This window comes from Panthera tigris, chromosome D1, assembly GCF_018350195.1.
Source record: "Panthera tigris isolate Pti1 chromosome D1, P.tigris_Pti1_mat1.1, whole genome shotgun sequence".
Lineage (NCBI taxonomy): Eukaryota > Metazoa > Chordata > Mammalia > Carnivora > Felidae > Panthera > Panthera tigris.
In genome coordinates this window covers 80547024-80564252 of record NC_056669.1, presented here as the reverse complement: position 1 = coordinate 80564252, position 17229 = coordinate 80547024, and the positions used below count along the sequence as shown (strand labels likewise).

General features: G+C 35.5%; 1 protein-coding gene across 4 annotated transcripts in view; it reads right to left on the bottom strand.

Moving 5' to 3' along the window:
* The window catches only part of ANO3 (anoctamin 3), a 183800-nt gene that overhangs the window by 153161 nt on the left and 13410 nt on the right, over positions 1 to 17229 (bottom strand). Inside the window, exons 1-2 of one of the 4 annotated variants that reach the window (XM_042958503.1) lie at positions 2709 to 2815; positions 184 to 233 (exon numbers count right to left, since the gene is read on the bottom strand). In XM_042958503.1, coding sequence (XP_042814437.1) covers positions 184 to 210 — 27 coding nt within the window. In that variant the 5' untranslated portion in view covers positions 211 to 233; positions 2709 to 2815. Of the gene's footprint in view, positions 1 to 183; positions 419 to 2708; positions 2816 to 14362; positions 14482 to 17229 lie in introns of those variants that run through there. The other 3 variants (XM_007098476.3, XM_042958504.1, XM_042958502.1) reach the window with 3 other exon arrangements.

Below are 17229 nucleotides of genomic sequence, written 5' to 3'. Positions count from 1 at the left end.
AGCTAAACCATGGTCCTCCTCCAGTAGGAATGCTGTCCTGTCACCCCTCCTTCCAACATTGTTGCCCCCATCCTCACACATAGAGTTATTCCATAAAAACAGAAATCTGTTCAAAACCATTTAAAGTTAGGAGAAAATCCAAACTCCCCATCATAAGCCCTTCCAATACTGTGCTTTGCTTACCTCTCTTTCTCCTCTCATTTCGGCCATCCTGGCGTTCGGTCTCTGTGTTCCTGCCACACAGGCCACATATCAGTTTCTTGAACACACCAAGCTCTTTCCCACCCCAAGGCCCTCCAAGAGGGCACTCTGCCTGGAATGCCTCTTTCTCCCACTCTTCCCTCCTCAGCTGACTTCTCATCTTTCATTTCTTGTCTTCAATCTCTTCTGAGAGACTGCCTCCCTGGTCACCTCAGGAAGCTTCCCTTCCACCACTAAGGACCCACTTAATGACAACTTGCAAATAGATATTTAGGTGTTGATTTACTTATTTATTTTCTGACCCCTCCACTAGACTACAAGCTTTGCAAGGATAGAGATTTTGCCTCTTTATTCATGAATGCATATCTAGACTCAGTACAGAGTCTGGCATATGGTAGGCTCTCCAAATGCAGAGTCCACTAGAGATATTAAAGGAATATTTAAAGCAGTCATTCTTAAATGTAGTGCCAGCACCAGGAACATCAACGTTATCTGAGAACTTGTTAGAAATGCAAATTCTCAAGGTTCAACTGGAATTATTGTTATCAGAAGCTCTGGGGGTAGAGGCTGGTCATGTGTGTGTGTGTGTGTGTGTGTGTGTGTGTGTGTGTGTGTGTGTGTGAGAACAGGCTCTACAAGTGATTCTGCTGTTCTCAGTCTGACAACGACTGCTGTAAGGTATCTCTGTTTAAAAGTTGCTGCAGCCAACATTTCTTAGAATGTGAGGTTGGAACCTTAAATATAACTAAATGTAGTCTCTCATTTTATTCAGGAAAATAATGTCAAAAAAGAAATTTTTTATATGTTTTAATTTAACAGTGATAGTTCTGCTTATAAGTTTGCTTTTAACATAGTAAAGCATGCATATTTTTTATGATCATTAAGTATAATTATGCAGCACAGACTCTTTCCTGAAAGGAGTCTTCAAATGTAAAGCTACTTTTATACTGATGGCTGAGTATTAATTCAATTAAATTCAGATATAATTATGGAAAATTTGCATTTCCCACTTCTCTTATGGTTAAAACAATGAATTGATCTGGATGATTTATCAGATACTTTGTCTTTGAGTTGTAATTTTCCCATAGTGATTTACTTATTATATTTAAGGGGAATCATTAGGTTTTCACATTTGGAGTGTCCTATTTAATAAAGCTGATTTATTGGTCAACACAGTATCAATGGGGTCACAAAGAAGATGGAAAATTAATCATTGAAGACAAGACTTCAGATTGGATCCAAAACACCTGAGTTACCTGATCTGCATAAGTGGATAAAATGTGGCTTTGAATACCATCTGATAAGATGTATATATCCGTGGAAAGAGTCAAAATTATGAAGCAAGTGTAAATACTCTTTTAAAAAGTTAAAAAGGAAACTAAAGAGAGGAGAGAAACACAATACTGACTGAACTTCTATAATGTGACAGGCATTGCACTAAGTCGTGTTTTTTAGACTATCTTATATTATTCTCTGTCCACCCATTTTTATTTACTCAAAATATCAAAGGTTTTCTGGCTTATGTAAAGCAAACCAAAAGTCAAGCTGTTCTAAGTAGAATGATCTATGATGGAGCATAGACTGATTTTCTACCAGGTTCTCAATGAAACAAACATTTGTAAAAAAAAAAAAAAAAGTATGTGAGCTTTAAATATCATCTTAGTAATTTACTTGCACTAAGAATATATTTGGGTATACCTTTCCTGCTCACAGATTTTTTTATTTTAAATACCATGTAAGGACTCTATTGAGTACTTACTTTTTCTTAAAGAAAAGAATATTTATTTCCATATCCATTTTAAGTGATCTCACCTGAAATGCGGATTCAGAAACCTAACCTCTGATTTCCTAAAGGGAAGCAGTTAATATTTTTAAACAAAGAAATCAAAATGAAGCCTGTGGAATGGAAAAAGAATTAATTTTATCCTCTTTAAAACCATGAGAAAATAAAGATAACAGGTTGAAACATTTTGTTCCGTAGCTTAAATCACAGTGACTTTCATTGTTGTCACTTGTTTACTTTAACATTTTTTGCTGCGAGTTATGCTTCTTTCAATTCAGATTTTTTTCTCAGATTTTCTATTTTGACTGAAATTATTTACTAAAATATTTTATATAAAAATAACTTCTTAAGAACATTTTAAAAATATACACTTTTACAAATAATTGTATCTTACATATTCTTGAATCAAGACCTAATTTTACAGTAGGATTTGGGAGTAACTATTTTAGTGAAACCAATAATCGAATGCATTTAAAAACAGTAAAAACTTCAGAAAGGCACCATTTGTTTCACATACAAAGACAAACACAGATGCTCAAAAGGTAACAATTTAGATCACATACTTCAAGTTTTTAAGAACGCATTTCTGATATTTTGAAATAAGAGACATACTCATCCCCAGTTCTGAAACTAATATCAATTATTCTTAATTGGCTTCTCTACATATTTCAAAGGAAACAGAAAGTAACATAGAATTCCTAGATTGATGTACTGTTAAACGTACCACCGTCAGAATTCTGGGTTCAGCTGCATTTGGAATCCTTCATTGCTGACAACAGAATTGCAAATGACAAGCTTCTTTCAAGCACTCTTCAGCACGACAACAGAAAGTTCTCCCTTCCACTGCCTGCTTTTTTTCCATTAGCTAGAGTGTTACAGATTGAATGCTGCAGGAGGCATTTGACTGGAGGGTTTTTAGACAACTCTTTAAAATGCCTGAGTTTGAATAATGATTAAAAAAAGAAAAAAAAAGACAACTCATTTCTTTATAAGAACTTCTCTTTTTTTTTTAAATTTTTTTAAGAGGATTGGCTATGGGGTGGGGGGTGGGGTTAGAGGACATCTTCATGTGTCATTGGTTAATAGTTTCTATGTATGATTCACCTAAGTGACATTTAGTCATATAATGTCAGTGACATTTTCATAATTTTACTGTCAATTTCTAATAATCTATTGCACATTCTTATGTTATTTAAACGAGTTGGGCAGATTAGCATAAAGGTCGGAGGTATGTTTCAGTCTGAATAATAGTGGTCTGGCAAAGAAAACTTTTTTATGATGAAACATTTTTTATTTAATGTTTTTGATAGCTGAGTGGTGTTCACTAGGATTTCCTTTTTTTTTTTCAGCTTTTCAAGGAAATTGCCTCATTTTCTTGTTCATGGCAGAAAGGTACAATAGAAACCTTTATGGTTTCTGAAAAATCCTGCATCTGGTTAAACTTGACATTGTAGCATATTGGCTCAGGGCTACGTATTACGAAGTGACTGTAATCTGAAAGCAACAGAAGTAAATGTTATCTAAAAATAAATTTAAAATACAATCGAACAGTTTTGTCCCTCTGTGGTTAACATTTACATGATGAGACCCAACAGAGGATTACGTTTATATCTGTCAAGAAAGCCTCCACAAGACAGCTTAGAATTGGGACTGACAGGATACTGAACTAAGTAACAGCCACTTAATGGATATGGCCTTGAATTAACCAACATGCTTAAAAATTGGTCTTCCAGTGAACCCACAAAATAGGGAATTTTAACTTCACACAATAGCTTGAAACCTTTATGAGACAAAGCATAGATTATTGTAATCCTTGTGTTGAAATTGCCTGTCATCAAGGGATTAATCAAATCATCCAGGTTTCAATGACTGAGACCCTTATCTGAACTCTCGATTTATATCTTGCAAAGCAGTCAATAGCAATTACTCAATTAAAAAATTTCCACAAGCATCAGAAATTATTTAAGAAATTCAACAGCGCTTTATATTTGCTGACATTTTCTTTAAAAATAGTGACAGCTGCTCAAATAATTAATATTTTGATAGGCTCATTTGGTGATATTAACAAGTCTACATGCCCTGGGGTGTCTGGGTGGCTCAGTCAGTTAAGCATCTGACTTTTGATTTGGGTTCAGGTCATGATTTCATGGTTCCTTGAGTTTGAGCCCTGCATCGGTCTCTGCACTGACAGTGGGGAGCCTGCTTGGGATTCTCTTTCCCCTCTCCCTCTGCCCTTCCCTCACTTGTGCTTTCTCTTTCAAAAATAAACTTAAACACACACACACACACACACACACACAAAAGTCTCCATGCTAGTGTGAATGGAGGAAAAGGACATGGGAAGGTGAAGGAATAGAAGCATCACAGGAGGAACGAATATTTTACAGTTTATCCGGATCTGAGCATGGGAGTCTTAGTTTTATTGTATTTTTCCTTAAGCATAAAACGTTGCGGAAAGCACAAAACTCATGGTCTCTAATACATATGGTCATTCATTCCCCCATAATGTGAACCTGTTCTCGAACTACCTGATAAACTTGTTTCACGCTTCCTACAGTCCCTTGTGCACATCTCTAGTCTGTACAACCTCGCCCAATGCTTAACAGGGTGGTGGACTCTATACAACTCCTACCTACTGCTTCCCCAATTGTATATTAACAGGGAAATCATTTAGCCATTCTGAGCCTCCATTTCCACACGTATGAGATGGGAGTAAAAAACAGACCCCACCTTTTTAAAGTTGTCGTGAGGCTAAAAGAATGTATCAACAAAATCACTGAAAAATCCTCAATAAATATTAGCCATTGTAGTATTTAATATTAGCATTATTTTTTCTTTATTTATTTTTTTATTTTTTTAACGTTTATTTATTTTTGAGACAGAGAGAGGCAGAGCATGAACGGGGGAGGGTCAGAGAGAGAGGGAGACACAGAATCGGAAGCAGGCTCCAGGCTCTGGGCCATCATCAGCCCAGAGCCCGACGCGGGGCTCAAACTCACGGACCGTGAGATCGTGACCTGAGCTGAAGTCGGGACGCTTAACCGACTGAGCCACCCAGGCGCCCCAATATTAGCATTATTAAATGCTCCAACCCCCAATCCTGTGGTCTTTCTCTACACACATAACCTGGGGGCCCTGGAGGTGGGAGATTAATGTAAACTTGACTTTCAATGTATCCAAATAACATAAGTTTTGATCTGACTTCTCTGACTGCCTTCATGTCTAAGCAGAGAACCGGTCTGATGTGGGCCTACCATTGATTGAATGTATAAAAGTCAAGTAGAACGATCATCTGAACCTTTTCAATGGTATGCTGACACACTAATTTATTGAGTTTACTTTCGCATCCGATAATCATGTACAAATTCTGCAGAGAGGTTATTGCAGCTCTCATTTTAGAGCTAAGTTCCCCAGGGAGACTTAGAAGGTAGATCTCGCAAGATGAACTCTTAAGCTCTCATAGAGAAAACCAGTGAGTTGATGATTCAGGAAATTTCCTATATGTCTTACTACCTAAATATTAGTGTCAGGAAAGAGAAAATATCTGTACATCTCATTTGCTTACTTGTACTGGCTATGGAATACTAAATAGGCAGGCATATTTTTCCCATATAGTCTTTGAAAGAACTAAAGACACCAATTCATCAAATTCATCCCTCACCTAAATTTACTCTTACAATTAAAATGTCTTCATGTCTTGATTTCCTAGCCTTCCATTCCAACATAACTGTTGAACATTTTTTTTTTCTGATTGACAAGGGGAATTCCTGTTCCATAGAGTAGATGCATTTGAAAATATTTTATCTACTGATTATTATGCAATCCTAAGGAATACCTACCCACTCCCCGTGACTGACTTTTACTGACATTTAGTAATATTAAATTTGAAACAAACTCCCTGCTTTTTTTACTTACTTATTTGTTGATACAAAAATAAAGTACAAACAGGTCAGTCCATTCCTGGGATGTTGTAGGTTAGCCACACAGATAATAAAAAGCAAAGCTGCCTATTTCAGAGCAACATTTCAAGGTTTTTGAAGGTGTGATTAATGTGTAAGTATATTTCTTATAGTTAACTACTGAACTGGAGTCAGAAAGGCACAGGTTCTGGAATCAAAGAGACATGGTACAATCTAGCTGGGTTACTGTCTAGATCAGAGACTGGACAAAACACCTTTAACCTTTATTTTCTTCATTAGTAAAATGAGACTACTACTGGTTCCTCTCATTGAGTGTGGGAGTTAAATGAGATAATACATACAAAGTGCTTACCGCAGCTTCCGGTGTATAAGTGATCAATATGTATTAGGGGGAGGAACCGAAATGCTACTTACAGTAGCTACCAGACTACAAAGATGAAGTCCTGAACTGTTCTTGTCTTGCCAGTGTAGCAAGTGGAAGAGCAGTTTCAGGAAACAGAACCATCTTATTTTTCAAATCTTGGCTCAGTCATTCATTAGCCGTGTAAAATTTCAAAATGGGGATGATGTTGTATGATAATACTTACGGCTTGAATTTAAGAACACATGACATAACCTTAAATCATTTGAATCCTATGACCCAGAGATAAACACTTAAAAATTTGTTGTGTATCTTCTCAGTAAGAGTTAGATATTTTTATATAATCAATATCAAACTGTACATGTTGCTTTTAATAACAACCTTCTTGTATAATCATACATTGTGATCATTTCTCATCCTTACCTATTTTTGGAAGTTTATTTTTCAATTGCCTCATTTGAGGGATTGGTTTTTATTCAACTTATTTATTTAAATTCAAGTTAGTTAACATACAGTGTAGTATTGCTTTCCGCAGTAGAATCCAGTGATTTACCACATATAACACCTGGTGCTCATCCCAGGAAGTGTCCTCCTTAATGCTCAGTGTCCATTTAGCCCACCCTCCCCACCTACCTCCCCTCCAGCAACTCTGCTCTCTGTACTTAAGAGTTTCTTATGGTCTGCCTCCCTCTCTGTTTTTATCTTATTTTTCCTTCCCTTCCACTATGTTCATGTGTTGTGTTTCTTAAATTCCACATAAGAGTGAAATTGTGATATTTGTCTTTCTTTGACTATGTCGCTTAGCACAGTATACTCTAGTTCCATCTACATCGTTGCAAATGAAGGCGTTATTATTTTTAATTTTAAATTTTACTTTAGAACATTTAAGTGTTTATAGTCCCTCACCACCCACAAATTACAGTCTGAGAAACATCCTTGAACATAATTATATGGGCCAACATCTAATTATATTCTCCGAATAAATTCTTAGAAGTGGGTCAAAAGGTAAGATTATTTTAAGGCTTTTTTAATCCTCATTGTTAAGTTGTTTGCCAGAAAATGAGGATCAATATACATGTCTACCAGCTAGCAATAAACAGTTTATAGTGTCAATACTGGTTTTTTTTTAATTATTTTTTAATTTGATTAAAAAAAAAAAAAACACATTGCTTATGGAGCCCATGGGTGGCTTTGGTCAGTTAAGAGTCTGACTTTGGCTCAGGCCATGATCTCACAGTTGTGAGTTCGAGCCCCACATCAGGCTCTGTGCTGACAGCTCAGAACCTGGAACCTGTTTAGGATTCTTTGTCTTCCTCTCTCTCTGCTCCTCCCCCCCTTCACACTCTGTCTCTCAAAAATAAATAAACATTAAAAAAGAACATTGCTTATGTTTGCATTTCTGCAATTGCTAGTACTGACTGCTAATAGTTTTACATGTTAAATTATACTACTTTTCAATTTTTTCACTCATATTTATCGATTATATAATATCTTTATAAGTTAAGAATATTAACTATTGTTTGGTAAGTATGTTCTATTATATCAGTTCATTATCATATCTTACGTTTATCCCTTACTCTAATTTTATTTACAGTAATTTTGATACTGATTAGTATGTAAATAGTCAAATCTGTCAAGTTTTCCATAATCAATTGTTTACAAATGTTTCTTTATTTGTTTTGGGGGGGGCGCAGAGAGAGAAAGGGAAAGACAGAATCCTATGCAGACTCCCTGCTGTCAGCACAGAGTCCAACACCGGGCTCAATCTCAACAACTGTGAGATTATGACCTGAGGCAAAATCGAGTCAGCCATTTAACTGACTAAGCCACCTAGGCGCCCCCATGGTCGATTTTATTGTTTTTTTAAAAAGACCATTTAGAAAGGCCATTTCACTATTCTGTGATTAGCAAAAAAAAAAAAAAAAAAAATGCTTATTTTATATTTATATATCCATTTTAAGTCTATTAACTGTTTAGCTCTTCAATAATTCATTTGGGTGTAAGATGCACTAGGCATCTAAAATTAGTGTAACCCCTTATTGACCTATTATTGTGAGAACATTTGCACATTTTTGAAAGATCAATATTTCATTACCGATGTGAAATACCTTCATCATAACACCACACACACACACACACACACACACACACAGACACACATCACATACTACGTTTAGGTTTAAGTAATCTACAGATAATGTGTAAGGATTCTAAAAAATCTTACACTAAATGTTCTGTAATATCTACACTACCAATAGGCTGGTAAAACACAAGTCCTCACCACTTACTAGGGAAGGTTTCTGAGGGTCAAGGTAAATACTAAATGGCACTAAACTCCTATGGTTGCAGGGAGGATAAAACTTTCTTCTATGTTAGACAAAGACTCTGCAAACAAGACCAAGCATCTTTTGGGCTGCTGGAAAAGAAGTCTTCTTATACTAGGCAAGAAAATAAACTTAAGACAGTGGCCAGAAAGATGAACAAATCAAGATAACCTGTTGTATGTTCCATAATATATATGAAAATTAAATATTTAGGGTACCATTTCCAACAATAACATTACTAAATAAAAAAATATTACTTCTGGTCTTAACATTATGAAAATATGAACATTTTCCTTAGAAACTGACTTATCCCATTACATGCAAATAATTAGCACTTAATTTCATGTGTAATTTTGTCAATTAAAGCAGCCCAGTTTAGTCATTTATCTTGTAGTTTAAGTCATCATTATCTCATAATTGCTAGGAAAAAAAGTATGCAAGTTCAGAATGCTAATAATCCCTATACACTACTTGGAGGCAAAGAGCCACTGAGGCACATGAAACATTTGCTGATACCCACATGGAAGGTACAGGAAACTGCAGAGGCCATCCTCCTCTCGTGTTCTCCAACATATGATGTGTCTCCAGCCTCCATAGAAAATTATTCCTGCTACCAGTTGAGTTAAAGATGAACACCATCTGCCAATGCCAGTTGACACAGTCAAACTGAATGGCTTTGTGATCTAAATTTAATGAACTGCTAAAATATTCATATCAAGATTTTCCTGATCCATAACCTTTTTCCTGTCTGTTTTGATACTCAGCATCCTTTAAGAGGAGAAGTCACTGTAATTTGGAATATAGATTCATATTCCCAGACTGGCTATTGGCCACATCTGCAATTGTTTTTGGCATCCTGAGGGATAGTGGCAGCAGGAAATTCTTCATTAACATTCACTACAGAAGCCATGGGTTCTGCTTCACAGATTTGTGCCTTCTAACCTAAATGAACTGTAGATGTTTCCTGTAAATTATCCACATCTAGAGGCCTTAGCTGGTGTGTAGGACAGGGCGCTTTGACAGAGAGGGATTTTGCTTCTGGGGGTCATCCAGCTGGCTGTAGGATGTTACCTTTAATCATTATTCATAATGATCTCTATATTAATAAGACAGAAAAAGGAAATATTCACCCAAACTGTTTTAAAAACAATCTCTCTACTCTAGAACTCTACTTGCAGTCAGAGCAGGTGCCTTGGTCTATATGGATTTACAGAATTTTTTCTTTTTTTCATTACAAATTTACTTTCTGAAATTTTTTATCCATATAGTTGTGACAGAGACTTTTTGTCAAAATGTTAAAGAAAGAAAGAAAGAAAGAAAGAAAGAAAGAAAGAAAGAAAGAAAGAAATTTGTCTTTAAAAAATAATTCTTCACCAATTTTAGTGGGTACTTGTGACTACTGCTAACTATCCACACATAGTTCCATTGAAGGTAATCTTGAAATTCTACCCTGATTTGATATTATCACAAAGAAAACACTTTTGCAAATAGAGTTGTTTTTTTTTAAAGATAAACAATGTCAGAATGTTTTAGATAGGCTGGCTAGATACCACGCTATTTAGATTATGACATTTAAAATATACTTGGGCTCTGTGGAGCGAAATGGGTAATATGAGTATGTTGTGGAAAACCTAGGGACAATTTTTCAAATCTTCCCAGTAATGGAGGAAAAATTCACTTTACATTAACAATCACTGGTGTCAGCCAACATGCTATCCTTTAACATTCGTGGCTGCATCCATTATCTACTGCTGAGAAACAAATCATCACCAAACGATTTTCATTTAGATCATGATTCGGTGGGGAGGCTGGGCCCAACTGGGTAGTTCATCTGGGTTCAGCTGAACTGTTTCAGGCTCTGAGTTTCCTGGTCTTTGCCACTGAATTCTCTCATATTTCTGCTTCAGTTGGGGCAACTGGGCTCACTAGGTTCTGATCCACATGGCTCATCATCAGGCAGGACAATTCTGGCTTGTTTGCTGTGGTGGAGGCACAGTCCCAAGAGAAAGAATGGGAGCACAAGATCTTTGGAGTCCAAGGTTCAGTATTGTCACATTGCGACTTTCTGCAGCAGTCTGTTAGCCAAAGCAAGGCCCAAGGCCATTCTAACGATTCTATCTCTTGATGGGAGGTGCTAAAAATAGAGATATAAGGAAGAAAGACTGTGGTCTATGTCCCATCTACTACAGTGCCTCTGAGTTATTTAAAATGGCCCCTGTCAAAAAGCTTGAGGCTAGCCTAAATCTAGACTTATCACATAGTTAGTATGATCTCTCATTTCCAGAGCCTCTTAGCTTTCTCCATTTGTATGCATGTATCCTGTGTTGCATCCCGATACCTGGACAGCAAAACCTGTCCATATGTGCGATCTTCATTTGTCCTACAAGTGCCAAGTTTTGCACATGGTATCTTCCAAATATATAACATAAATATTTACTACTATTTTCTATTACTTTATCAATATCACTTCATCATAGGAGATATCAGTTGTAGTTGTAGATGTTTTTTTGTAGATGTAGTTGTATTGTAGATGTTTTCATTTTCTCAAATATTAAAGGATTTTAGCATAAATGACATCCCAAAAGTTCATGATTAGAATAAAATATCCTAAAGATCCAATTCATTATTCTCAAAATTAATTCTATAACAAACTATGGTGCTTTACAAATATACTTATTTTATTAAATTATCGTAAGAAGTGGATATATGGTCATAATTTAAACTCAGCATGTTGATTCAAGATCATTCAGGCAACGTTTGCACAATGGTTGACAAATCAAATGCTCCATACATTTTTAGATTTGCTTGTTTGTTTTTACAGCTGATGAGCTCAACAGACTTCCTCATAAATTCAGTGTAAAATGAATTTACCTACTTTATAGCTAGGTTCATAAGAAATATGGCAAATTTTGTTAGAAAGCTCCCCTTGTTTTCCTGTAATCCAGTACTTATCATTACTCACGATATAGTTTCCATTAGCAGTCACTTTCTCCTGAAAGTTTTTGCTTTTTAAACTTGCTCCCTCACCTCTAAAATGATCCCTTTGCAATTGAGTAACTTCTATAAAGACATAAAATATCAGTTGCATCACATCATATGCATGGGGCATGTGGCAACCAGTTCAATATCCCAACCAGAAAAAAAATGTGTGAAGCACAGATCTTCAGCCAGATCTGAAGCACAGATCTTCAGCCACAGAATGTATACATATATTCATACATGTTAATTTAAACAATATGAAAGTTGCTATTTTGTAGCACATAAATGAAGGGATCTTGTCAATTTCATAAGGTCCAACCTAAAATATACATAATCTAATATATGCACACACATATGCACATAAATACTCATATCACTTAGTAGTGGGGAAGGAGTAAGAGGAAGGTTGACCAATTTATAAATGTAAGGATATCCAGATACTGGCCCAAAAAGTAGAAATAAAAGTCACTGCTCTTCAAGGTTCCCTGTAACAAATGTACACAATTAACATAATCCAACAGATTATTTTGCCCTTCATTTGTAGACAGGCAAGTAACCAGTAAACATTTTCTTTTTATAATGGGACCATTTGTTCAAACGGGATTTGTACTGTGACCTAAACTATGAAATGGATAAAAGTGGATGTATTTCAACAGAATCTAAAAATGTGAGTCCAAACCACCCAGGTGATGCATGACTTTTCTCTACATTTTGAGTAGAAGTACAATAGCAGGAAAGTATGTAATTAGATTCAGTAAGACATTATACTAGGATTTCTTAGTTGGAACAACTATTACCATCATCACATACCATTCCCTTAACATCAAAAATAAAATATGCATGCAGGTTTAACTATTTCTTCTTAACTTTTATATTACACAGTTCAAGTCTGGTCAAAGTGAGATTGAGAAATGGCTACTGTTGGGGTGCCTGGCTGGCTTAGTCTGTAGAGCGTGTGACCCTTGATCTCTGGCTCAAGCTTAAGCCCCACATTGGGAGTGGAGCCTACACCGAAAGAAAGAAAGAAAAAGAAAGAAAGAAAGAAGAAGAAAGAAGAAAGGAAAGAAGGAAGGAAGGAAGGAAGGAAGGAAGGAAGGAAGGGAAGAAGAAAAAAGAAAGGAAGGAAGAAGGAAAGAAAGAAACAAAGAAAGGGCAGGCTACTGTTGAGCAACAATAAAATGGTGCGGTATCATTGGTGGCATGTGGTAAATACTAGAGAAGCAGATGAGACAGATTTTATTTAATCTTAGTTCATTTCCTAATTGCTTTTTAAATTTTTTAAAATGTTTTTATTTATTTTTGAAGGAGAGAGACAAGAGCATGAGCGGGGGAGGAGCAGAGAGAGAGGGAGACACAAAATCCAAAGCAGGCTCTAGGCTCTAAGCTGTCAGCACAGAGACTGATGCAGGGCTCAAACTCACAAACTGTGAGATCATGACCTGAGCCAAAGTCAGACACTTAACTGGTGGAACCATCCAGGAGCCCCTCATTTCTTAATTATTTAAAGCATACTGTGTTTGCCTGCTCATTGGTGCCATAGGCATCTTAAAGAATAACATCTGTTTGCTTGTTTTTTTCCCATTTCTGATAACCTCGCCTCTCAGTTGACTTGGAACAATGTTTCACAGATAGAAGAAACATTCTAAACATCATGATGATCAGACAGTCACAAGGAGGCCGATGAAGTAACAGGGTAAACAAACTCCTGATTTGTAAAGATAACTAACCTAAGAGTTACTGGCACAAAATACTGATCACATTAACAAAACAAAACGAAAGAGGGATGGAGAAATTTGACACAAGCATTTATTCTTACATCTATTTATCAAAGTTGGTCTCATTTATGATGGTAATATTTAAATTGTGCCAAATTTCTTCACTGATGCTTTTGTGGTGACTAATGAAGGGATTTTCAAAACTAATCCAAGCCAAACCAAATCAAACATCAGAGAAATATATATTCAAGGGTGTGATTATTAGACTTGCAGAGACAATGAAAACAAGTCATTCCCCTGTGTTAACCTGCAAATTTCTTTTACAAAGCCATTCCCACTTTAATCAATAGGAAACAATGAAAAAAAAAGTGGGCTTGGACTGAGTCAGAATTTGTCTTGGAACATATCAAACAGGGATGCTATTTGGTGTTGAACTCAGATGCTCTGAAGAGTGCACAAAATCATTTTGTTTGAGGGATGGTCGGACTGCTGCAGCCAGGTTTTTTTTTTCTTTTTTAAACTGAACTCTAGCCCAGTTCTTCCTCTGTGGAAGAACTACAGTTTCAATGAGGTATTCTCTGCCTCCATGTTGTTATAAAAAACCTGCATATAGTCAGCTATGCTTTTAAAATACTTTCATATGGTTGTCTCATGCACTCATCAAAGAATTCTGTCAACCAGACAGCATAATCCAACTTTACAGATGAAAAAAACAAGGCTCAGTGAGTTTAATTAACCGGTTCAAATTATCACAGCTAGGAAGGAGTGGAACTAGAATTCAAATCTTGGTCCATTCCATGCTCTCATGCAACCATGCTGCCTTTCAATAAAAATGTAAAATGAGGCAATAAACCCCTAAAGGTTAATGTTACAGTTCAGATTGTTTTTAAAAAATGTTTGATAATATACATGAATATGATGTCTACATATAACTTTCCACCTCTAAGTCCTTAAAGATGTGTATTAAGCTGTGTGCCCTCTTATACTCTCCAGCACAATATGCATTAATGTTGAAAGGAAATGCAAGGTTTTAGACATAATGCTTTCAAGTGACTTATTGACAGTTTAGTTTGTATTACCTTAGACAATTTTGCCTTGGATTCAGAATTATCTTTGGGAACAAAGTCTTTAATAAGCCGAGATCGGTCATAATTAGCATGTTCTGATTCATCCATGTAATCCTTATCTTTTCCTAGGGCTAGAAAAGAGAAAGAGAAAATTACATCCATTTTTATACTTCTTCCTTTTCTTTCTCTTTAAATGTACTAATCTCTCTTTTATTCATGTTTTCCAAGGGTTAGCCAAGTATAACTCTCTTATGACCATTTGGCCAAAATGTAAGCTAAAAAAAAAAAAAAAAAGAAGAAAGAAAAGAAATAACATGACAGCTTCTCTGTTAGTGGATTAACACTGACGCTACAGTAACTTTCATAAGAATTAAATGCATCTCTACTGTTCAATGTACTTAAGCTTTGAAAATAACATTAGAATCATGCAAGCTCATCACCTCTTTTGAACTTGAAGACAAAGATATTTCTAAGAATTCAACAGATTCCCAAACATTTATTTGCTTAATTAAAAACTGTATGAATTTTGAAATTCAATAGATTCCCAAACATTTGTTTGCTTAATTAAAAACTGCATGAATTTTGAGAATTTGTTTTCTTAAAAGTTGGAAAGTTTTCTAAATGTGAATTTGACTGAAGAGTGACAGAAGCTCTGAAAAATTATGTAAGTCTAACAAACGTTACAAGAAAATCTTTTTAAAAATATTAGGAGATTGAAATGAAACTACAACTAGAAAAAAAGGAGAGGACATTAAAAATAATTCCTATTAGAATTACAAAAAGAGTAAGACCCCGTAATATCAACCACGTGTAAGAGCATATATGAACAATGAAGAAGCTATAGTCAAGGTAAAAAAGTACAAAACAAGAAGCCTCTATGGTGACTGCAAGTACAACCAAGAACTGTGACATGCCTCACAAAATCTGCATTCCATAGGACACAAGCCTCTCTTCAAATTCAAAAACAGAATCGTACATATTTAGCTTTCTCAAATAAATCAAAATATTTTGGAGAGAGTTATTCAATTCCATCTGTTGACACCCACGAAACATAAACTTTGACATAGACAGCCATGTATAATGCTTTAAAGAGTTCAATCATTTGACTTAGTATTGTAACAGAATAAAAAATTATTTATTATACATGCATTAATTTCTTTTATTAGTAATGCATAAAATCTGTGCATATGTTATACTATGCACAGCCAGAGTATTGGAATCTTAGCAATGGTATGAATTAAGATTGGACAGGTAATATTATGTCTTAGTATGTCATTAATTGCCACTTATGTTAAAATGTTCTAAGCACTTACAGTTATACCTAGATCTATTAAAAAGAGCTAACTGATGGTTAACATTTGTTGAGTACATATGAAGAGCCAGAAACTTTACAGGTATTATTTCCCCTAATCCTTATAACAACTGTACAAAGTGGGTATGCTTTTTTTACCTACATTTAATAGTAAATTAAGGCAGATGGAGATTAAATATTGTGTCAAAGTCACTAACTCAATAAGGAGTGCATCTAGAACTGAAACATATCCAGATTTGACTCCAAAGCTGATGCTCACGAATATACCATAATGTTTTCCCTACATTTATGTAGATTACATTTGATTCATTTAACAACTATTTATCAAACACTTATGATATGCCAGACATTGTTCTAAGAGTTGGAAATATAGCAGCAAACAGAATTCTGCCTTCATGGGACATTCAAGTACAAGAAGAAAATGATAAATAACACAAATTAAGAAAACAGTAAGTATGTTTTCTGGTGAGTGCACTGGAAAATATACATTAGAAAGGAAGGATGTAGTGTCAAAGGTGGGGAGAGGGATGCTAGTTTAGACAGAGAAACTAGGTAGGAGTTATTGCAATAATCAGGTAGAAAGGATATGGTTTGGGCCAGGGTGGTATCAAGATGGAGAAATGATCAAACTGAAGATGTATTTTTTAAGGAAAAGTTAACAGAGTTCTATTGGGTGTGACATATGAAAGAGAAAAGTCAACAATAGTCCCAATGGTTTTGTTCCGAGCACTGGGAAGGGTGCCATATTATTTTCACATATTATTCGATTAAATCCTTTACAGGTATTATTTCTAGACTTTGTTACTGATGAGGAAATGTAGCAGTTACCTAGAATCTCACATTTGGTGTGTGGCAATAGAGTTCCAGAAATCGGGCTCTAACCTTACGTTTCTAGCCACTATGTAATACTGCTTCTTGTAGATTTGGAGAGATGATGATTTAGGAAACTTTGAAGCAATAAAATATTCACAATTAAAAAAAATGGGGTCACATAAAAATTGTAATATATTTGTTGAATGAAAAAAGGTAGAGTCTCTAATTATAAACATAATTTTCTATCCTCCTAAAGTTGACAAGGATGGAGATAAATATTAGTATCCCAATAGATAAAGATAAAAATTGTAAGCAGACAAGAAATGAAAGATGAGATAAATTTGGTAAAAACTTATTTATTTTTATATGGTTTAATACTTTCAATGACCAAAAACTTAAAATAAAAAAGGTACTATTTTATGCAAGTACAGAAATATTCTTTTGCATCTTTCATTTTTTAAAATGTTTTATTATTTATTTTTGAGAGAGAGAGAGAGAGGGACAGAATGTGAGCAGGGAGGGACAAAGAGAGAGGGAGACACAGATCCAAAGCAGGCTCCAGGCTCTGAGCTGTCAGCACAGAGCCTGATGCGGGACTCAGTATCACAAGCTGTGAGATCATGACCTGAGCCGAAGTAGATGCTTAACCAACTGAGCCACCCAGGCACCCCATTGCATCTTTCATTTTTAATAAAAATATCCAGGGGCGTCTTGGTGGCTCAGCTGACTAAGCCATCTGACTTCAGCTCAGGTC